Here is a 24,943-nt window from a genome sequence, read left to right on the forward strand (position 1 = left end):
ACTCATTATTACCTAGAAAGGTGGCTTTCCTTTGAAGTTGAGAAGTGAAACAAAGTTTGGAAACCCTAATTCTGCTACTGGATAGCAAGGTGACAACTTGGGTAAGTTACTGGACCTTTCTGGGTCAGTATTGGCTGTAAAATGAAAAATCATAAAGCTTTTATAGAGGACAGAAAAGAAGTTTTGTGATAATAAATTTCAATGCCTAGCAGAGCATGGCACATAACAGTGAATAAAAAGTAATTGTTTTTATAACTGCCCCACAACAAGATTTGGAGTCCCTGATAAAAAAGAATAAGAATACACATACTTTGTTTTCACTTAGGCTTAAAATGGATTCACACAAGCTGCTCATCTATTCTGGGCAGAAGTGTTCCCAAGCCTTAGTAACTAACACATAAGGATGAAGAGGTACTTTCCCTAGAAGTTCTCTACAAGTGGTAGTTTCCATAAACCCTACACAAGCTAGCAGGCTATCTTTTTTTTTTTTTTCCCTCTCTCTCCTTTGTGGCTATCTCATTTACTATAGGAATTAAAGAAATAAAGATCAAAGACTCTATTTTTTAAAATGTCTAAAATACCCTGTAAGGAAGAGCAGTATTTAAAGACAACAGGTTATCCTGAGCACTTCTATACAATGTATACTAATATTTAATACTAATATTAAAAAGACAAAAATCAAACAGTAGCTGTCCTCAAGAGAGAAAAACATACAACATAAGTGCTTTCCAGGAAGAAAAATCAGAGAAGTATTTTTAAAGCTTCACTCCACCCAACTCTTCAATTACAGACCAGGGAAATATAACAAGGAAATATTATACTGAACTTGAACAATACATTACTTTTACTTGTGTATTTTAATGCACTGATAATAGCAAGCAAGAAAATTTTTATTTTTCCCTTATATATTATTTTGATATCATTTCTATTTTACCTACTGAACATTGCATTTATTTTTGTTTACTGTAAAGATTATCTTTTTAAGATGAAAAAATGAGCAACTTGGCATGTATGCTTACTGGTTGTTGACAGATTATAGAAGAACTTGTTTCAATTTGGACCTAGTAATTAGGAATCTGTCATATTATTTTCTTTAAAAAATAATAATAAGCTGAGAATCAAAAAACAAGCAGTAAAATGAAATAAAAGTATTTCAAAAGTTCTAAAATCTTTCTAGTTTTATCTATGTGGTATCCTATGTCAATTACATATCTAAACAAACTATTCTACTTATTGTCTCTAAACATACCTGGTATTTTCTTACCTCTGTATATTGTCCATGATAGTTTAAGTTTACTTTTGGTGTTAACACTACCCCAAACCCCCAAGGGTATCCCTAACTTCTTAAATCCTCTGTCCCTTTAAAACCCAGTTCAAATACCTCTTCAGTAAAACCCTACACATATCCCTTCTCATGTCAGAAAGTTTCCTTCTCCTCATTAGTCACATAGGAGATAGACATAAATAAACCACTCACATTCAGTGAGAAGTCATAAAACAGTAGAAACCTTTATAGCCAACACTAGCTACACCTCATTATTAGCTTCCAGAATCAAATGATCAACTCTAGTACCTAAAACTCTTAGGTACTAGAGAATTTAGACAAGGGTTTAAACCAAGACTGCACATTTTGAAAAAGATTACACTATATACGTTATACACACACACACACACACACACACACACATACACACACACACACACAAAAGACACTTTTAAAGAGATACTGATGACTCATAAATTCTTTTGAAAAACTAGGCAAAAACAAAACAAAATTAAAAGCAAAACTACAACTAAAAGTGAATCACTGTCCTAAATTCAAAGCTAAAGCCTTTATATGTTGGAAACAAAATCAAGAGTACAGTGTTTATAGAAGAATGCAAGAAATTTGATACTGATTAGTTACATGTCTTATTTAGGAAGGAATAGAATTGTTATTCACAGGAAAAGGAAACACTGATTATTTAAATTTGAATCCAGAACTGTTCAAGTGGCTTTGTGAACTCTAATAAAACAACAAACATCATATGTAATGATATCTGAATGCTCTCTAGTGGAATGTTTCAAAGGAATAGAAAGTTCACATCTAATGCTATAACCCAACACTCTCGACTTCTAATAAGAAACTCAAAACACTGTAAGAAACCATTTGCTTAAATTTCAGATCAGGGCTGCTGAGAGAATAAGACTAAATACAGTCAAATAAAAACAGCAGGGCTGGGGGTTGTAGCACAGTGGTAGAGCACTTGCCTAGCATGTGTGAGACACTGGGTTCGATCCTCAGCACCTCATAAAAATAAATAAAATAAAGACTCATCAACAACTAAAAAAAAAAGCAGCTTAAACCATTCAAGACTACAAATTTCAGTGTTCAATAATGATCTCTATGGCTAGATAAAAAGGGAAAGCAGGGCTTAAGTGTGAGAGCAGCCTGAATCACAATCACACTGAAGGTCAATACTAAAAAACTGATGTAGATGTATTTCTAGTCTAGCAGATGACTATTCTTCCTGGCCACTAAGTAGGATTAATACTTCCTTCCTTTAAATTATCCGACGGCACAGACCTTAGCAGCAACAAGTTTACTATGTTCACCTTCCTTCTCTGACAGCAGCAATAAGTCATTAACAGCTAAGTGCACAGAGATCTCTTAACTCTCATCCCAGGGTGCAATAGGATAAAACTGTTACACTGGTTTATCTTTCAATGTAATCTTTTAGACAATTTCAACAAATTTTCTGACAGGCATTTGAGATTAACTTGTCTTAAACATTACTCCACAGCTAACAGTGAATATATGACAAGCATGAAAACAACTTTTTAAAAGACGTGCCCTTTGGGGAACAAAATACTTCCCTTCTTTGTTAACTATTGCTTTAGGATAGTTTTTAGAAATTGAAGGTGCTTGTCCACAGCTATTCATTATTTCATCCAACAGATTTTATTAAGTGCAAGGCATTGTTGCAAACTGAGTATACGTAGTGGACACACAAGAAAAGAGCCCTGTTCTCATCCAATGACACAAATGATACTAAATTAAACACAAACACGTAACCATTCCACCAAACAGTAGTAAGTGCTATGAAAGCCAGCAAAAAACCCATAATAGCCTGAGTATGATTTTTGCAGTTCAGGAACTCCTTCAGAAAGGGAGGCAGGGAAGTCAGTAGAAACTCAGATGCAACATACAGCTGCTTAGAGAAAATAAGGAGGCAAGACAAAGGAGAGTGCTGAAACACAAACAGATTGGCACAATCCAGGAACACAACAGCGATCAGCATAGCTAGAACACAAGAGAGAGTAGAAAAATATAGAAGCAAACATAGTAAGAGAAGCAAGCTAGAGTCAGATCATATAGGATCTTAGACACCTCCAGAATAGTTTAGATTTTATTCTAAATACATGAGAAAGCCACTGGGGAGATTTAAGCAAGAGAGAAATGCATGTTTTTATAGAATAATTCTGGCTTTGATATAAATAAAGGATCATTGCCATAAAAATATTAGGTTATGATAGAAATTTAGGGCAGTCAAGCATAACTCACTTGCTTTAACTTGAAATTAAAATATGATGGCTAAGAGTGCACAAAATCCCATAAAAAAGGAAGAAAGACGGAGCCATCTGACTTCAAATTTCCATTCTGCTGTAGACTAGATTTTCAGAACAATAGTTCCGAAACCATTCTATACTTCTGAGAGCCCTAAGAAGAAAATACATTCTTGTTGCTTAATTCCCGCCTTACCACTTGCAAGTCTAAAATAAGAAGTCTCAACCATGGTCCTTTACAAAAGCCATTAATTACAGTAAAGTTTCTATGATTTGCAACTACTGAATTATTTTCCTCAGATAGTTAATATAAAAAAACTAAAAAGTCAGCTCTTCTGAATGTATTTGATGACTAATGATATAAGGAAGATTATAAAAGTAATTGTTTAACCCACAAAGAGTTTTAAATCTGTAAGACACAAATTTTTTGCATCCTTTGATAAACTGAATGGACATCAATGTAGACAATATAGTCTCCTTTTAAAAATTTGCTTCATTTGCTAGTTCAAAATACTATAGATACTTCAGAGTAACAAAATTATATATTGTTTTTCAGTGCATTTTTTTAGAACCACCTTTTTTTGGGGGGGAGTCTGAACTAGTAAAACTCTATTTTTAAGCATCTTAAAACAAAAGTAAACATTAATAGTATTTGAAAACATTACATGTAATCATACCTCTACTTTAATTCTCTTTGGGGATAATTCATCTCTTTCACCACATTTTGACCTAAGGGGAAGGGGAGAGAAGAGAAAAACTTCAGAAGATAAGAAATTTCATTCCTAAGGCATCTTAGTCTAGAACCTTCTCCCAAAACACATAATCTTGAAGCCCCAATATAAGAAATGACATACTTATATCAAACATTCAAATAATGAAAAAAAGATTTTTCATCATTTTCAAATTAATATTAAGAGAATATATAGACAACATTATTTCATATTTCAAGTTAAAATGTATACATGTATACAGAAAAAGCACTCAATAAATATTTCATGATGATTATATACCAAAAATTTTTTTTAAATAGAGGACATCCTTTTATGACTCAGTACAAATAATTAAAGAAAAAAAATGACCATTTAAGATGAATGCTTAAGGTTATATGAGATTAAAGTGCATTTTGTTTATCTACTGACACTACAGATGTACTTACTCTTAACTCAGAAATCTCTCTGCTGGGAATCTATCCCAGAGGTAGAAACACATATATGAAATGTCACTTCTTCAATTCTAGGATATACAATTATTTCATATACCACCCTGAAATATTCTTGCCAACTAAACTATGGATAGTCTTCAACTGTTAATACCTTAATATAAAAGATGTGAAAACGTGAAAAAAAATATATTTCACAATCAACAAAATATGTATGGTGTTATAATGTTATTATTTCTAATAAAAGAAGACCCAAAACAACTCAAGTGTACATTAGTAGGGCACTGGACCAATTAAATGGTACATTCACATAATTAATGCCTACAGCTGTAAAAAAATAAGGAATATATATGTGTGTGTGTGTGTGTGTATGTACTAATATAGACAGTTCTCTTATGTTAAGTTAAATAAAGGCAAAATAAAGAACATTGTAGATATATGCTTTTATTTAAAAAAAAGAGGTGAAAAGATAGCATTACTGGTATTTGTTTACAAATGCATAAACAAACTGGAAGGATGAAAATAAAACAATTAAAATTCCTAGATTGGGGAAGGTTAGAATAGAGTAAGAGTCCGGAATGGAAGTGAATCTTTTTTTTTACTATCTTTTTATAGTTTGGGCTTCTAAATTATATTAAAGTATTAATATATTTAAAATAGATTTAACTGGGGCTGAGGATGTGGTTCAAGCAGTAGCGCACTTGCCTGGCATGCACGGGATGCCGGGTTCGATCCTCAACACCACATAAAAATAAAAAATAAAGATAATGTGTCCACCTAAAACTAAAAAATAAATATTTAAGAAAAAAGTATAATAAAATAGATTTAACTTAAAAAATATACAAAAACCAGCTAACATTATTGAAGGCAGTTGCTTCTATGGCGTGAAATGGGAAGGTGGCAGAGGACAGGAACTGTTGTTTCATGATAAACCTTGTGTACTATATGACTTCTTACATCATATATATGTATTATTTTGATTAAAGAAAATCATCTAAATAAAATACTCGAAGTTTTGTATAATGCAGCACTGAAAATGAAAAAATCACTAAAATCAGTTTTTGATTATCCAACTTCAAAAAAAATCTTGGAAATAATCCCATATTGCTGTATATTCTTATCCTGTTACTCTATATAATTTTACTTACTATATGTTGGCAAATATGTAGATGCCCAGATAGGGCAGAAAATGAAGCCACTGTGAGTTTGAGAAAACAATGGTAAATGACAGCAAATGCCTATAATATAGTAGTAAACTTTAAACTTCAGTATGTACAATAATCATTTGCAATACCTGTAAAAACTTAAAATTTCAAGGATCCATCTCCACAGATTGACTTATTAAGGCTGGGAAGGGTGTTCAGGATGTGAATTTAACAAACAACCAGAGTTACTCTAATACAAGTGTTCATTTGCATCCACAGAGACAAGCAAACAATGAACTGGCAGTACCAAGTGAACAAAATAAAAATGATCCTACACCTACAGACAATGCTTAGAGACTAAAGTGAAGATAAGATAAAGAAGAATATGGTGTGTTTACAATAAATTTTGAAATCATCATTCTTTTCAACTTTATGTTTTTTATTTCAAACTCACATTTTATATTCAATTTGTTAAAAGTATCTCCCTTAAAATACTAGTCTATAGTCTTTTTTTACATTCAGGCAATCTCAAGACTGCAAGCACCTTGCAAAAGGAATCACTTTGTTTCCTCAGAGAGTTCAAAAAGTTCATGTAGTTGTAGGTATGCAAATAAGTCTAAAAAGTTTTTCTGAATCGCATCAACATCCCCAAACCCAAAATAAGTATGAGAAAAATGTTTAAACTACCTGTAAGAACAACATTAACATACCGGGAAACTATGTCTTTCAAAAGAAAGGAAGACAAGAGGAGAATTAAACAAAACAACAAAAATCACTTTGTTAGAAGAAAAAAGTTCTGGTGTTTATTTACACAGTAGGGTGATAGACACAATTATGAATACACGAATAACAATTATGTACTATGTATTTCGAAAAATAAAATGATTTTAAATGTTTTCATCATTAAAAAATGATAAATGCTTGATTTAAACATATAATGATCATAAGGTACTTCTTAATATGCACAATTTTTATCTTTTTATGTGCAAGTTAAAAGATTAAATTTAATTATAAAGTAATTTAAACAACAGTGTTTTGAAAAACCATCATAATCATACTTTCATCTTTTCAAAAATGCTCATATTCAATCAATGGATGGTGTTTCAAACCACTTCTATCAGGCAATGCAAAAATACCGTCAATTAGTTAACACTTACTTGGTGGTTCTGTAAGTATATTTATAGGTGACTTCTCGAGAAATCTGCCTAGCCAGAGCAAAAAGTTCATCTCTTCTTGTAAGCAGGGCATTATCTTTCACACAGAGTTGGGCAGCTGCTTCATTAACAGTGAGCTAGATATCCAAAATAAAGTTATAAAAATCATAAGCATTTATATTTCATTGATGCATAAAAGGTATCACTAAAGAATATAAATATTTCATATCACTGTATAATGAAACAATATTCACAAAAAAATCAGGATGGTCACTCCAATTGCCAAATTTTGGAAGAAAACCAACTTATTTACCATTTTGCAGAGCCCAAACTATTCAAAATAGTCATCATGGTTTTACTTAACTTATTTATATGTTTTCTTTTTCTTCTTCTCTCTTTTTTTTTTGCAGGGGGGAGAGGGAGGCTAAATGGAGTTTATGGATAATTTGAAAAAGTAAAGAATATTATATAACTCACATCTCATTTTTTCTGATGAAAAACCAAAGGATTTAATAATATGATATGGTGAAAATACTTTCCTAACTAAAAGTTAAAAAGCATTTTTAAGTGTGAACTGAAATGAAAATTCTTAGATTCAAAATTAAATGATTTGAGTTAAACTTATAATCAAATCACCTAAGTATAACAAAATTATCAAAAATTAGGGCTATCCTGGAAAAATCAAGGTCTTGGAGACTAATCGCTAGTAAGAGTAATCTAATTCTACCTTTCCATGATTCAATAATTTTTAGACACTGCCAAGAGAGCCGCTAGTTGACCAAACACCTTAAACTAAAATAGTAAATGTCATCCTAAACTCAAAACCTTTAATTCTTTAAACTATAAAATTCTGTCATTTACTCAGATATAGTCCTGCTTCATCACTTACCAGCTCTGTGACTTTGGACAAGCAAAAATTGCTCAGAGCCTTTTAAGAGACAAATGGGAGGATAGCACTACTATAAAGGACTCTAACAAGAAATGAGGAAACACACCTGGCACAAGTTGTCAGTGTCAGTCTTGTTTTCCTTTCATTAAAGAAAAGAAAATCAGATATTCATTTTTTCTCCAGGCATTCCACCTTTATTGATAATAATTTTTCTTATTTAAATTTTTTGAAAATATACAAGTGAAGAAAATAAACCAAGCATGTGATCTTTCCATCTAGAATGACTACTGATATTTTAATATAGACTAATAATATTTCTCAGTACACAATATAAACTTAAGTATATATGTAAATACAGATTTGCAATATTCTTTTTTCACTTAATGTATGCTATATTTTAATCATATATTAAGGCAGAGACTTGCCAGATACATCTAGTGTGCACTGGATGCTCAATATTTGTTGATGAATAAATAAATTTTAAAGTACTTTATAATATAATTTTTCACTAGTCATATAATACCCCATTATAGGAAAGAATAATACATTATTTGAACAATCTCACTCCAGAAATTAAACTACCTTCGTTTTCAGTATACTACAAACACAGTTACATAGGGTATTCTTAAATATACATTTTTTCACATATATCTAATTATTTTTTGACATAGACTTGTTAGGTCATAGAACTAAATTTTAAGAAACTTATGCCTTTCACCAAATTACTCCTTAGAAAAGTTATTCTACATCATACTACAATTTTATGAAGAGCCCATTCTTAGAATCTTGCCCAACACTGGTTATTATCTTTTTAAAGTTTACCAATATCATTTGGTTATAATTTGCATTTATTTGACTATAAAACTGAATTTTTTGTTATGGTTTTGACTTATTTTAAAATCTGCTTGCTTAAGAAATTTGTCTGTTTAATTTTCTTTTTTGTTTGTCTTTCTAATTGATTTTATTTTTTAAATAAACAACAGCTGAATGCATTACAATTCTTATTACAATTGTAATTCACAATAGCTAAACTGTGGAACCAACCTAGATGCCCTTCAGTAGACAAATGGTTAAAAAAAATGTGGCATATATACACAATGGAATATTACTCAGCAATAAAAGAGAATAAAATCATGGCATTTGCAGGTAAATGGATGGAGATGGAGAAGATAATGCTAACTGAAGTTATCCAATTCCAAAAAACCTAATGCCAAATGTTTTCTCTGATATAAAGTAACTGACTCATAGTGGGGTAGGGATGGGGAACATGGGAGGAATAAAGGAAATCTAGATAGGGCAGAAGGGGGCGGGAAGAGAGGGGGCAGGGGGTTAGAAGTGATGGTGAAATGTGATGGACATCATTATCCAAAGTACATGTATGAAATCATGAATTATTAAAGTTTATAATGTCTGTTTCATTTTCTTACGAATTTCAGACTTCAGGAATTATTTAATGTATTAGGAGTATTAATTATTAATTCTCCATCATATATGGTGCCTCCCACCTCAGTCTGGCATTAGCCTTATTATAGTTTTTGCCTTGGGTGCCATGCTTAGAAATACTCTTTCCACCTAAACAATACATAGATGTTCTCCTATACTTAATCTAATAGTTAAAACCTTTCACTTAAGTAAATAATCCACCTAGAATGTGTTATGGTAAATGGCATGATATAGTATCTAACATCTTTATCCTTAAATTTCCAACTATAATCTGTACTGGTTTGTTCTGAGACAATTAATTTGGCTACTGACAGCAAAGTTATAATAAGACCAGGCTTCCTATTTTAAGCTTGTAGCTGAATATAAAAGTGTAACTGAAGGAAGAAATCTATTTTCAGCCTTCTCCCCTCCTCCCAAAGAACCATCAAAGATCAATTCCTTTCCTAAGTTCTTTTGAAAGGTGCAATATTATTGGAGCTAAAAGTAAAATATACTTTAAAGAATGACATCCTAAGTACACTGCAATTTCAGCATGGTAGTAGCTCCAATGATCTTGAAGACCCTTCTCAAATTGCTTTTTGTACTTGTAAATCTAGATTACTATGAAAACTTCTGAATTAACAACATTTCAGAAGTATCAGCTATGCACAGCCACAAAAAACAACTTTTTAACATAATCTTCTAGTATGCCTTCCATCATCTTACCAGGAGGGAAAAAAAAAAAAAAAGAAACACATTCACTGTCACTGCATTCATGCTCCACAGACTGAAAAACTAGCCTGAAATCTCCCTACTTCAGGAAACTTTTGGTAGAAAATTAAGGCTGGAGAAATAATTTTAGCTCACTTTCAAGTAGTAAGAAGAAACTGACTTATAAAGTATCTCCCTAAAAAAAAAAAAAAAAAAAAAAGTTATCTAGATTTCATGGCCCCTAGTGGTTAATTAACAATCAATAATATATTTGAAAAAATAATAAAAACACTCCAACACAGTAGTAGTAGTTACCAGCTGTAGCACCATGCTAGCTTTTCAAAAATGCCAATATTCTTATTTTATTAAAGTATAAAGTAACAAAATATTCTCCCTTATTGTTTTACTTATTTTTCCTACTTCCTCTTTTCATGGCCCAAAATACCAAAATTCCATTTGTATCATCTTGTAAAAGACTTTTTAAAGTTAGCTTTGTATGATTTATGACTGGACCTAAAAACTGAACCACAGATGTCTTTATTTTCAGAAAGGAAGGTAACTAATTCTAAGAAAAAATTTTATTATTAGTTAAAATTTATAATCTTAATCAAATGATAATTCTAGATTAAGTATTGTTGGCACAAAAATACTGTGTAAATGCTGTGTGATAGGGAGTTCAAAAGGCAATCAGCAGAATACAACAGACACTAATATAGTAGCATGTATAAACGTGACTGTATAACCAATGTGATCCTGCAATCTGTACATGTGGGAAAAATAAAAATTCATACCCCATTTGAATCAAATGTATAATATATGATATGCAAGATCATTGTAATGTTTTGAGCAACTAATTAAAAAAAAAAGGCAATCAGGACTTCCTACTTCTAGTATTCAGAGAGCTAGGTACCATTACTGCTGCATCCCCTTTCAAAGAAACAACCAAAAATGTTGAATAAAATAGGGGTGGGGAAAAACATCTTAAATGCTGGAAAAAGAATAAGGCCAAAAAAGAACAAGGACAGTATCTCAAAGGAGGAAGTTAAATACAAGTGCTAAACTGGATGAACCTCAGCTTCAAACTTCATAGCCTGAGGCTGGGGAATGTGAGAAAAGACAAAAAGGCAAAGTCCACAGCTCTTCAATAAAACTCAAACCTCAAAGCACTGAACACCAATGTATGGGTGAATAAGAAAATCGTCTGTAGCCCCAGAGGAGTACAAGGAAAATTACCTGTCTTGAACTTTGGTGCTAACAGAACAGAAAGTATGCTCTTGAGATTTCATAAAAACAAACCCACCTTTATATAGATCTATGGCCTTAACTCACAATAAGTACAATGAGAATTTATTTTCTCAAAGTCCTAGAGTTGTAGTGTCTCCAGTTGCCTGGTAGAAATAAAAGCAAACAACCTCTAAGGAAGTTCACTTTCTTCCCAGGCTTCTAAACAGTCCCACAGTTAAAGTACCAAGAAATATAAGTTCATAGACAGAAATCATAAAATAGGCATCAAAAGTGAAAACTAGTAGAAAAACAGGTGAATCAGACCCTCAAAAACTTGATTTACCCCATTACATTCAAGTTTTCAATTCCGTACGTATTTTAATGAAATTGACACAGGTGCATTAAAATAGGTTGGAAATAATAATTTACGGCTTATATGTTATTATATTAACTAGTATTATTATAACTATTATAATTGTATCCTTTTTATTATTATACAATTATATATTATCTACTATACGTTTTTATGTGTTCCCCATCTGAGGTGATAGGACAAAATGTGACTAAATGGAACTAAAAAGCAATATAGTAAAATTAATAATCAGAGAGGACAAAAGAAAGAAATTGGGGCAGAAACAAATAGAAAATTTAAAAAACAGACAATAAATAACAGAATAACCACTAACTTCTAAACAAAGTTGAAAGCCAATAAAATGGTATCTGTGAAAAACCATAGACAATATAAAATTTACCTTGTATAAACAGTAATTAAGAAAGAAAGCAAAATAAAGATATTTTCTGGTGGGGTAGAGAAGATCAGAGTGATTTTCACCAATAGAATTTCATTAAGAAAAATTTTAAATCCTACTGATTTCATTTAGAAATCAGTTAAATTAAATCCACCTGAGACAGAAGGAAACTAGTCCTAGATGATAAATTTGAGATATATAAAGTATGTGTGTGTGGTGGAGGGAGGAAGAAGTAGAGAAAAACTAATAAAATAATGGAAATTAATCCAAAATATTAGTAATTATAGTAAATGTAAATAGACCAAATTTTCTTTTTTTTTTTTTCTGTTGCTTTGTCTTTTTTTTTTTTTTTTTAATTTTATTTTTTTTATTGTTGGTTGTTCAAAACATTACATAGTTCTTGATATATCATCTTTCACACTTTGCTTGTTACATCTTTTTATCATTGTTTTATGCTATGCTTTTCTGAATTCATGTTTTCTATTGTATCTCCTATAAATACCAGTGGTTGAATTTTAAGGAATCCAGTCTAACATGCTTACATGACCAAATTTTCTAAGTTAAAAAACAAAAAGATTGTTAGACTGGATTCCTTAAAATTCAACCACTGGTATTTATAGGAGATACAATAGAAAACATGAATTCAGAAAAGCATAGCATAAAACAATGATAAAAAGATGTAACAGGCAATTATTAAGAGACCTAATATATTTATATATTGTATTTGCAATATCAAACAATGGACTTTATAGCAAAATGCATTAAATGATTAATAAAATGACTACACAATGCAAAAAGAAAAAAAGACAACTCCACTAACACACTACATTTTAAAACACAACTCTTATTTACTGATATAGCAAGTAGCTCCCCCCCAAAATAAGTAAGAATATAGGAGATTTGAATAACAAAGTCAATAAGCTTATTAAAACAGACACACAGAGAAGACTCCACCAACAAATGTCAAAGATACCATTCCATATATATCAAAAACACTGACTACATACTGGATCGTAATTAAAATCTTAAAAAATTTTAAAGAGCTGGCATCATGAAAACTATGCTCCCCAGAGCAAAATGTAATTCGATTAGGAAACATTACAAAAAATAATGGAGGCAGGGACACTTCGATTTGGAAATGAAGAACACTTCTAAATAACTCATAGGTCAGAAAAGAAATCATAAAACAAAAAATAATCAGAACTAAAAAATAACAAGATAACCTCATATAAAACTTTGGTGGGAATAAGACTAAATCAACATTTATAATTTTGCTTGCTTATATTAAACATATAAGGGGCTAGGATTGTAGCTCAGTGGTACAGCACTTGGCTCACATGTATGAGGCACTGAGTTCAATCCTCAGCACCACATAAATAAATAAAATGAAGGAATGGTGTCCATCTACAACTAAAAATTTTAAAAAAATATAAGAATGATAGAACTGATGAACTAAATACCCAACTTAAGCTAGAACAATAAAATACAGGAAAGTAAAACAAACACATAGCACAACCAGAAATATCAGTAATACGAAGTTAAAAGTCGCTTCTTCATAAAGATCAGGAGTTGGGAGGATGGTTCTATAAAAGGCCAAAGAGTAAATATTTTAGGCTTCACAGTCTAGTTTATGTCACAACTACTCAATTCTGTCATTATAGTTTAAAGGCAACCATAGACAATACATAAATAGGCATGGCATGTGTTTCAATAAAAGTTTATTTACAGGCTGGGGATATAGCCCAGTTGGTAGAATGCTAGCCCCACCTGCACAAGGCCCTGAATTCAATCCCCAGAACCACAAAAAGAATTTATTTACAAAAACAGATACTAGTTTGCAGATATCTGAAAAAAATAAAATAAAATTGAGAATCCTCTGTCAAGGTTGATCCAGGGGTAAAAAAAAGACAGATTCACAGACACAGTTAGTTCTTAAAAACCATAAACAACTTTCAAGCCAGCAAGTTTGAAAACAGATGAAACGGACATATTGTAAGAAAAACTGTAAATTTATCAAGTGATTTAAGAAACAAGAGTACCTTAGTAGTCCTATAACTTACTTTAAAAATCACTGGCCTGGGCTAGGGTTGTGGTTCAGTGGTAGAGCGCTTACCTAGCAGTCTAGCACATATGATGCACTGGGTTCCATCCCCAGCACCACATAAAAAAACTAAATAACAAAATAAAGGTATTATGTTCATCTACGACTAAAAATATTTAAAAAATAAATCACTGGCCTGAGCAACTTAGCAAGTTCCTAAGCAATTTAGCAAGACCCTGTCTCAAAACAAAAAGTTTTAGAAGGCCTGGGGATGTGGCTCAGTGGTTAAGTGTCCCTGGATTGAAATCCCTGAACAAAAAATAAATAAATAAATATAATAATAATAATAATAATAATTAGAAGGAAATGCCCAACATTTCTTTTGAAGTATTAGATGCTAAAAACTCTCAATTCTAAGCCGAGAATTCAGAAAACAGCATCAAAACTTATTAATAATGTTTTTCAGTCTTTGGGTCTACCAGATTCTGTACTCCTTTTCTCTCAAAGCTCAAACTTAACTTTCTCTGAAACATCTCAGCCTTGACTTCTCAACATTACAATGGCAATCAACCTAAGCGTGGCTTCATTGTTTATTTTATGGGCCTGGGTCCTTGTCTTGGTAACCAGTGTGCAGCCCAGTTCCTATATAATTTCAAGAGATATATATTCTTTACTACCTTGTTGTTCCCAACCATTTCTCTCTCTGAAGACCTGAGGCATACTGTTTAGCCTAGTTTAGCATCTACTGTCTGCTAACATCTCTTTGGATAAATAAAATATTCTAGGTGTTGGAAATTCTTTATAGTACTACATCTGGGTACATTTGTCCTACTTGTCCCACACCAACTACTTGTGTGGTTCTAAATCCTCTGACACTAACTTCATGGTCTGACTCCTATAAACCAGACTATGTCTAGCCAGGTCCTAAACTTCAGTTTAAAAAAACTTCAGTTTTTAAAAAAACAGGGTTTAGGGACTGGGGACTGTAGTTCAGTAGCAAAGCACTTGCCTAGCATGCATGAAGCACTGGGTTCAATCCTCAGCACCACATAAAAATAAATAAACAAAGTAAAGGCATTCAGTCCATCTACAGCTACCAAATTAAAAAAAAAAAATTAAGCATTTAACATGATTAATGCTTAAATGCTTAACATGATAATTCTTTCCTAAACAGTATATGATACATTTGGAAATAAATATAAAAAGTTTATAAGAAAAAAATCACAGGAACTTAGGGGAATTAAAAAAAAATTTCAGATGTAGATAATTTCCATCCACACCTACATATAGTTGCTTTGTCTTGAAAAATAAAAAACAGTATCCATAGAGTTTCTATAAAGAAAATTCTCAGGACAGTGGGATTAAGCCAACAGTGAATTAAGTCATACATTTCCTTGTTTGGAAGTTGAAGGCAAACTAGCAACATTTTTTAATCTTAAGGAATTTAGAAAAACAAACAAAAGTTTTTCTGATTCAAATAAATGAAAATATGAGAAATTTTTATAATACCTCAAAGTTACACTTAATACTTTCTTTAAATTCCCTCAGGATTTTATAATTTTATCCAAAGTCTTAAAAAGTTACTAGTTTTAAAAAGCTTACTGATTCATAAACACCTATCCTATATTATTGGACTAGATTCACAAACTTGAGTCATAAGTAACCAGTGGTCTAAGTTAAATCTTGAAAACATAAGCCACATTTTTCAAAGACCCCACCTCCACATCTCAGCCTACTGGCATTCATTTTGAGTGTTCCCTTATTTCAGGAAACCCAGGATGGTCTCATTACTTAAATATCACCTGTACTTATTTATCTAAACAAGCAAAGAGCCCCCTACCAAAAGCCAAGTGTAAAAATAACTTTTAAAGTATTTTTTAAAATAGAATTTTTTGCTAGGCCTGATGTCATATACCTGCAATCCTAGTGGCTTAGAAGGCTGAAGCAGGAGGACCAAAAGTTCAAAGCAACTTAGGTGCTAAACAACTTAGTGAGAACCTGAGACCTGTCTCAAAATAAAAAATAAAAAAGGGCTGGAGTTGTGACTCAGTGGTTAAGTGCCCCTGGTTTATTCCCTGGTACCAAAACACACACACACACACACACACACACACACACACACGGAGCAGAGGGGACTTTTTATAGTGAGACTGACTGGATTGTTTTGAGTAATCTTTTTTTTTTTTTTTTTTTTTTTAATTTTTTATTGTGGGTTGTTCAAAACATTACAAATTTCTTGACATATCATATTCCACACTTTGATTCAAGTGGGTTATGAACTCCCACCTTCACCCCATACACAGATTGCAGAATCACATCAGTTACACATCCATTGATTTACAAATTGCCATACTAGTGTCTGTTGTGCTCCACTGCCTTTCCCATCCTCCCCCCTCCCCCCTCACCACCTCTCCCCTCCCCTCCCCTCCTCTCTCTCTACCTCCTCCACTGTATAACCCTGAGGGTCTCCTTCCATTACCATGCAATTTTCCTTCTCTCTCCCTTTCCCTCCCACCTCTCATCCCTGTTAAATGTTAATCTTCTTCTCCTGCTCTTCGTCCCTACACTGTTCTTAGTTACTCTCCTTATATCAAAGAAGACATTTGGCATTTGTTTTTTAGGGATTGGCTAGCTTCACTTAGCATAATCTGCTCTAATGCCATCCATTTCCCTGTAAATTCTATGATTTTGTCATTTTTTAATGCAGAGTAATACTCCATTGTGTATAAATGCCACATTTTTTTTATCCATTCGTCTATTGAAGGGCATCTAGGTTGGTTCCACAATCTTGCTATTGTGAACTGTGCTGCTATGAACATCGATGTAGCAGTGTCCCTGTAGCATGCTCTTTTTAGGTCTTTAGGGAATAGACCAAGAAGGGGAATAGCTGTGTCAAATGGTGGCTCCATTCCCAGCTTTCCAAGAAATCTCCATACTGCTTTCCAAATTGGCTGCACCAATCTGCAGTCCCACCAGCAATGTACAAGTGTACCCTTTTCCCCACATGCTCGCCAGCACTTGTTGTTGTTTGACTTCCTAATGGCTGCCAATCTTACTGGAGTGAGATGGTATCTTAGGGTGGTTTTGATTTGCATTTCTCTGACAGCTAGAGATGTTGAGCATTTTTTCATGTACTTGTTGATTGACTGTATGTCCTCCTCTGAGAAGTGTCTGTTCAGGTCCTTGGCCCATTTGTTGATTGGGTTGTTTGTTTTCTTATTGTCTAATTTTTTGAGTTCTTTGTATACTCTGGATATTGGGCTCTATCTGAAGTGTGAGGAGTAAAGATTTGTTCCCAGGGTGTAGGCTCCCTATTTACCTCTCTTACTGTTTCTTTTGCTGAGAAAAAACTTTTTAGTTTGAGTAAGTCCCATTTGTTGATTCTAGTTATTAACTTTTGTGCTATGGGTGTCCTATTGAGGAATTTGGAGCCCGACCCCACCGACTGTAGATCGTAGCCAACTTTTTCTTCTATCAGACGGCGCGTCTCTGATTTGATATCAAGCTCCCTGATCCATTTTGAATTCACTTTTGTGCATGGCGAGAGAAAGGGATTCAGTTTCATTTTGTTGCATATGGATTTCCAGTTTTCCCAGCACCATTTGTTGAAGATGCTATCCTTCCTCCATTGCATGCTTTTAGCCCCTTTATCAAATATAAGATAGTTGTAGTTTTGTGGATTGGTTTCTGTGTCCTCTATTCTGTACCATTGGTCCACCCGCCTGTTTTGGTACCAGTACCATGCTGTTTTTGTTACTATTGCTCTGTAGTATAGTTTGAAGTCTGGTATCACTATACCGCCTGATTCACACTTCCTGCTTAGCATTGTTTTTGCTATTCTGGGTCTTTTATTTTTCCATATGAATTTCATGATTGCTTTCTCTATTTCTACAAGAAATGCCGTTGGGATTTTGATTGGCATTGCATTAAACCTATAGAGAACTTTTGGTAATATCGCCATTTTGATGATGTTAGTTCTGCCTATCCATGAACAGGGTATATTTTTCCATCTTCTAAGATCTTCTTCTATTTCTCTCTTTAGGGTTCTGTAGTTTTCATTGTATAAGTCTTTCACCTCTTTTGTTAGGTTGATTCCCAAGTATTTTATTTTTTTTGAAGATATTGTGAATGGAGTGGTTGTCCTCATTTCCATTTCAGAGGATTTGTCGCTGATATACAGGAATGCCTTTGATTTATGCGTGTTGATTTTATATCCTGCCACTTTGCTGAATTCATTTATTAGCTCTAATAGTTTCTTTGTAGAGCCTTTTGGGTCTGCTAGGTACAGAATCATATCATCTGCAAATAGTGATAATTTAAGTTCTTCTTTTCCTATTTTTATGCCTTTAATTTCTTTCGTCTGTCTAATTGCTCTGGCCAGCGTTTCGAGAACTATGTTGAACAGAAGTGGAGAGACAGGGCGTCCCTGTCTAGTTCCAGATTTTAGAGGGAATGCCTTCAGTTTTTCTCCATTCAGAATGATGCTAGCCTGAGGCTTAGCATAGATTGCTTTTACAATATTGAGGTATGTTCCTGTTATCCCTAGTTTTTCTAGAGTTTTGAACATAAAGGGATGCTGTACTTTGTCAAATGCTTTTTCCGCATCTATCGAGATGATCATATGGTTCTTATTTTTAAGTCTATTGATGTGGTGAATAACATTTATTGATTTCCGTATATTGAACCAGCCTTGCATCCCAGGGATGAATCCTACTTGATCATGGTGTACAATTTTTTTGATATGTTTTTGTATCCGATTCGCCAGAATTTTATTGAGGATTTTTGCATCTAGGTTCATTAGAGATATTGGTCTGTAGTTTTCTTTCTTTGAAGTGTCTTTGTCTGGTTTAGGAATCAGGGTGATGTTGGCCTCATAGAATGAATTTGGAAGTTCTCCCTCCTTTTCTATTTCCTGAAGTAGCTTGAAAAGTATTGGTATTAGTTCTTCTTTAAAGGTTTTGTAAAATTCTGCTGTATACCCATCTGGACCTGGGCTTTTCTTAGTTGGTAGTCTTTTGATGGTTTCTTCTATTTCCTCAATTGATATTGGTCTGTTTAGGTTGTCTATATCCTCCTGACTCAATCTGGGCAGATCATATGACTTAAGAAATTTATCTATGCCTTCACTATCTTCTAATTTGTTGGAGTATAAGGATTCAAAATAGTTTTTGATTATCTTCTGTATTTCTGAAGTGTCTGTTGTGATATTGCCTTTTTCATCCCGTATGCTAGTAATTTGAGTTCTCTCTCTTCTTCTCTTCGCTAGCATCGCTAAGGGTCTGTCGATTTTGTTTATTTTTTCAAAGAACCAACTTTTAGTTTTGTCAATTTTTTCAATTGTTTCTTTTGTTTCGATTTCATTAATTTCAGCTCTGATTTTAATTATTTCTTGCCTTCTACTTCTTTTGCTGTTGTTTTGCTCTTCTTTTTCAAGGATTTTGAGATAAAGTATGAGATCATTTATTTGTTGGTTTTTTCTTTTTTTAAGGAATGAACTCCAAGCAATGAATTTTCCTCTTAGAACTGCTTTCAATGTGTCCCATAGATTCCGATATGTTGTGTCTGTGTTTTCATTTATCTCTAAGAATTTTTTAATTTCCTTCTTGATGTCTTCTATAACCCATTGATCATTCAGTAACCTATTGTTCATTCTCCAAGTGACGTATGCTTTTTCCTTCCTTCTTTTATCGTTGATTTTCAGTTTCATTCCATTATGATCAGATAAGATGCATGGTATTATCTCTACTCCTTTATATTGTCTAAGAGTTGCCCTGTGACATAATATATGGTCTATTTTTGAGAAGGATCCATGTGCTGCTGAGAAAAAAGTGTAACTGCTTGATGTTGGGTGGTATATTCTATATATGTCAATTAGGTCTAGGTTATTAATAGTGTTATTGAGTTCTATAGTTTCCTTATTCAACTTTTGTTTGGAAGATCTGTCCAGTGGCGAGAGAGGTGTGTTGAAGTCTCCCATGATTATTGTATGGTGGTCTATTAGACTCTTGAACTTGAGAAGAGTTTGTTTGACGAACATAGCTGCACCATTGTTTGGGGCATAAATATTTATGATTGTTATGTCTTGTTGGTGTATGGTTCCCTTAAGCAGTATGTAGTGTCCCTCTTTATCTCTTTTGATTAACTTTGGCTTGAAATCTATTTTATTTGATATGAGTATGGACACTCCTGCTTGTTTCCGAAGTCCATATGAGTGATATGATTTTTCCCAACCTTTCACCTTCAGCCTATGTATGTCTTTTCCTATCAAATGCGTCTCCTGTAGGCAGCATATTGTTGGGTCTTGTTTTGTGATCCATTCTACTAGCCTGTGTCTCTTAATTGGTGAGTTTAAGCCATTAACATTTAGGGTTATTATTGAGATATGGGTTGTTCTTCCAGCCATATTTGTTTATTTCTGTTACTAAACATGGTTTGTTTTCCTCTTTGATTATTCCCCCCCCCCCCTTTACTGTCCTACCTCCCACTGTTGGTTTTCATTATTATTTTCCATTTCCTCTTCCTGTAATGCTTTGGCGAGGATGTTTTGAAGAGATGGTTTTCTAGCTGCGAATTCTTTAAACTTTTGTTTATCGTGGAAGGTTTTAATTTCATCCTCCATCCTGAAGCTTAATTTCGCTGGATACACAATTCTTGGTTGGAACCCATTTTCTTTCAGTGTTTGAAATATGTTATTCCAGGATCTTCTAGCTTTCAGAGTCTGTGTTGAAAGATCAGCTGTTATCCTGATTGGCTTACCCCTAAATGTAATCTGCTTCCTTTCTCTTGTAGCTTTTAAAATTCTCTCCTTATTCTGTATGTTGGGCATCTTCATTATAATGTGTCTAGGTGTGGATCTCTTATGATTTTGCACATTCGGCGTCCTGTAGGCTTCTAGGATTTGGGATTCTGTCTCATTCTTCAAGTCTGGGAAGTTTTCTTGTATTATTTCATTGAATAGACTTCTCATTCCTTTGGTTTGGAGCTCTGTACCTTCCTGTATCCCAATGACTCTTAAGTTTGGTCTCTTAATGTTATCCCATATTTCTTGGATGTTCTGCTCATGGTTTCTTAACAGTCTTGCTGAGCTGTCTATGTTCTTTTCCAGTTGAAATACTTTGTCTTCATTGTCTGATGTTCTATCTTCTAAGTGTTCTACTCTGCTGGTAGTATTCTCCATTGAGTTTTTAAGTTGGTTTATTGCTTCCTGCATTTCTAGGATTTCTGATTGTTTGTTTTTTATAACCTCTATCTCCCTGTATAGTTGATCCTTTGCTTCCTGGATTTGTTTGCGTAATTCTTTGTCGAAGTGATCTTTCATTGTCTGATTTTGCTGTTTAATGTCTTCCTTGATACTCCAGATCATCTGAAGCATGTATATCCTGAATTCTTTATCTGACATTCCATCTGCTGCAGCTGTTACCTCTTCTAAAGTTGCGTTGACCTGCATTGCTTGTGGTCCTGTCTTTCCTTGTCTTTTCATACTGCTTGCGTATCTTCCCTGCAGGTGCGGGCGGCGGCTCTGCTCTCTCCTTATTCCAATTGGGGTGTCGTGGCTACCACGCCGGCAGGTCACTGGGCCTGTTCTGGGAGCTGGCGGCGGCTCTGTTCTGCCCGTACTCCAATTGGGGTGACGAGTGTACCACGCCGGCAGGCCACCGGGCCTGATCCGCCGGTCGGTTGCAGGTTTGCCTACCCTGCAGGCGCGGGCGGCGGCTCTACTCTGCCCCTACTGCAAATGGGGTGACGTGTCTGTCGTACCGGCAGGCCACTGGGCCTGTCCCACTGGTCGTTCGCAGATCTGCCCACCTTTCGGCACGGGTGGAGGCTCTGCTCTGCCCCTACTCCAATTGGGGTGTCGTAACTAACCCGCCTGCAGGACGCTGGGCCTGTTCCTGGCACGGGCGGCGACTCTGCTCTGCCACTACTCCAATTAGGGTGGTGTTTGTACCACGCCGGCAGGCTCCTGGGCCTGATCCGCCGGTCTGTTGTAGGTCTGCCTACCTTGGAGGCGCGGGCGGCGGATCTGCCCTGCCCCTCCTACCACGCCTGCGGACCCCTGGGCCTGATCTGCAGGTTGATCACTGGTCTGCTCACCCTGCGGGCACGGGTGGCGGTTCCGCTCCGCCCCCCACTCCAATTGGGGTCACGTGACCACCACACCGGCAGGGCCTGATCCGGGCGTGGGAGAAGGATCTGCTCTGCCCCTACTCCAGTTGGGGTGACGTGTGTACCACACTGGCAGGCCACTGGGCCTGACCCGCCAGGCTGTCACAGGTCTGTTTACCTTGCACGCTCTTTCGTCACAGCGCGAACCGCGGCTCTGCCCTGCCCCTCCTACCACGCCCATGTACCACTGGGTCGCGGGTCTGCCCACCTTGCGGTTGCGGGTGGCGGCTCCGCTCCGCCCCCTCTCCAATTGGGGTCACGTGGTCACCACGCTGGCGAGCCGCTGGGCCTGCTCCGGGCGCTGGCGGCGGCCCGGCTCCTTCCCTCTGGCTTGACGACAAATTGAGGAGACTCAGGTGACTGTGCCTCACCCCCCCTACCAGGAGACCAACTGCTTATGTCACCACTGGTATTGATGAAGTTCCCTCCTCTGCCGCTTTCTGCAGACATCAGATCTCTGCCATGTTGGTATCCTATGCGAATGGCAGCATTTCGTTCCCCTTGCCGGGCAACCAAAGCACCGGGTGAGTCCTGACCGGCCCTCAGCAGGACCCGGACCGAGAAGCAGTTTCTGCGGGCTCCTAGCCCCGGGCCAGGGAAGTTCCGGGAGCCATAATTCGGCTGCTTAGTGCTTGTTGTATGCTCTGGTAGGAGCAGGGTCCAAGAAGCAGCCTCCGGAGGCTCAGCAGCCCTGGGCCAGGGCGGTTCCGGGAGCCGGAACTCGGCCGCCCCGCGCTCGGTATTCACTCCGATAAGATCAGGTTCTAAGAAGCACCCAGGCGCTGAGCCCTAGCAATCTGTCTGCAAGCCGCAGGCGAATTGCAGCCTGAAATTACCTGTTCTATGGCTGAATGAGCTGCAGTCAGTCGAAAACAGGGGTGGTGACGTCAGTTTACCAACATGGTGGCTGCTGGCCTCCTCTGTGGTCTGACCGGTGTGGAGAACCAAGATGGACCGCTTCCTTCCCCTGTCTCGAACCCAGAATTCAGCCCTGAGTATGGTGCTTGCGTGGCTGGCAGAAACTGCAGCGCTGTAACCCTGCGTCTCTATCCCAGCGCACGCTGCAGATTCTAGCCGCGGGGCGATTTGCTGAATAAGCAGTGTTACCCTCCGTGCGACAAACCTCTCGCGTTTGAGTCCCCGTAGCTGATCCTCGTGCGATGGAAATCCTTCCTCCAGGTTCCGGAGCACCCCACTATTGCTGGAAATTCCTAACAAGATATCCTTTAGCCGTCCTGACTTGTCATACTCCCACACAGTGAAGCAGCACATGGGGGCAATGCACTCCCCTCGCCGCCATCTTCCTTCCTGTTTTGAGTAATCTTTTGAAAATATTTTACCTTGATAAAAATACAAGTCTTTTGACTCATCTTTGTGTTTCATGTGCTACATTTAAAAAATTTTATGAAAATTGCATTAAAGCATGAAACTAAAACTGCCAACATGCTTGCCTCTTGTTTTCCATTAATAACAGCCAGATAGCTTTTTAATTGGATTCCTCTACTGGTTCATAGGTAATAATAATTAAAAAAAAAAAAAAAAAAGCATCAAAGTGTAACTGAACTATAATGCTAAGCATGTTTTCTACACAAGTTTCTGTGAGGCACTTGTGTAGAAATAATGATACTTAACAATTGCAAAAGGACACATACAAAATAGTCACAAACTTACTGTGATTTAAGTCATTCTGCTAACCAATTCTTTGATCTTAAGCTCCAGTATTCATATCTAAAATCACTTATTTTAAAGATCAAATGGTTAAATTGCTGAAAACAAGATTAATATACAAATCTCAGCCAGTGATAGTCATTAAAAAAACGGGGGAAAACTCATTTGGATTATATCCCTTTATTTGTATGTCCTATTTAAAATCAAAGAAATTTAAAAACATACATACTAGACATTTAATATTTGACCTAACAAGAAATGTACAAAATATACATCAATAAGAGAATTCTAGCTGGCCTCCATGGTATACACCTATAATACCAGCAACTGGGGAGAATGGAGCAGGAGGATTACAAATTCAAGGCCAGCTTGGGCAACTTAGCAAGCGAGACCTTGTCACAAAATTAAACAGGCTGGGAATGTAGTGGTAGAGCACTCTAGGCTAAATCCCTAGTATCATAAATAAAAAACAATATAACATAACTAAGGAAAACTTATTTACAGTGAGACCCATACAGGATACATATACTATATTCCTGTATGGGTCTCACTGTAAATAAGTCAATTTTTATCAAATTAACTTATGCATTTAAGGCATTTATAATCAAAATAACATTTTGAGAAACCTAACAAATGCATCTAAAATTGTATTTGTGTAACATTATCTTACAAAAAAAACAAAAACAAAAAAGTTACAAAACTAAATTAATGAAGAAATACGTCCTTTTCCAAAGAGCATACCATATTATAAAGCTACATTAACTAAAATAACTCTATAAAAATGAAGAAATAGAAACTTAGGCCAATGAGACCATATAGGACAAGATCAGTAAATATGATTATATAAAATTAAAATTTCACATGGTAAAACACTCTGAAAGGTCAAAGGACAAACAATTTGGAAAAATGTTACAATGTCAGGCAAAAGCTTAATATCCCTAAAATATAAAAAATATTTACCAATTTTTTAAAAGTAAGACAACTATAATACCAAAACAAAGGATAAGAACATAAAGTTAAATGCCTCTTAAGCATATAAACAATAAATATAAAATACTCATCCTCACTA

General features: G+C 35.2%; 1 protein-coding gene across 4 annotated transcripts in view; it reads right to left on the bottom strand.

The window, feature by feature from the left end:
• The window catches only part of Nab1 (NGFI-A binding protein 1), a 52,702-nt gene that overhangs the window by 16,347 nt on the left and 11,412 nt on the right, over nucleotides 1-24,943 (bottom strand). For all 4 annotated transcript variants that reach the window (XM_071618977.1, XM_027925019.2, XM_027925018.3 and 1 more), the window contains 2 exons: nucleotides 7,008-7,141; nucleotides 4,224-4,275 (listed from right to left, as the gene is read on the bottom strand). In XM_071618977.1, coding sequence (XP_071475078.1) covers nucleotides 4,224-4,275; nucleotides 7,008-7,141 — 186 coding nt within the window. The remainder of the gene's footprint in view (nucleotides 1-4,223; nucleotides 4,276-7,007; nucleotides 7,142-24,943) is intronic.

This window comes from Marmota flaviventris, chromosome 11, assembly GCF_047511675.1.
Source record: "Marmota flaviventris isolate mMarFla1 chromosome 11, mMarFla1.hap1, whole genome shotgun sequence".
NCBI classification, from domain to species: domain Eukaryota; kingdom Metazoa; phylum Chordata; class Mammalia; order Rodentia; family Sciuridae; genus Marmota; species Marmota flaviventris.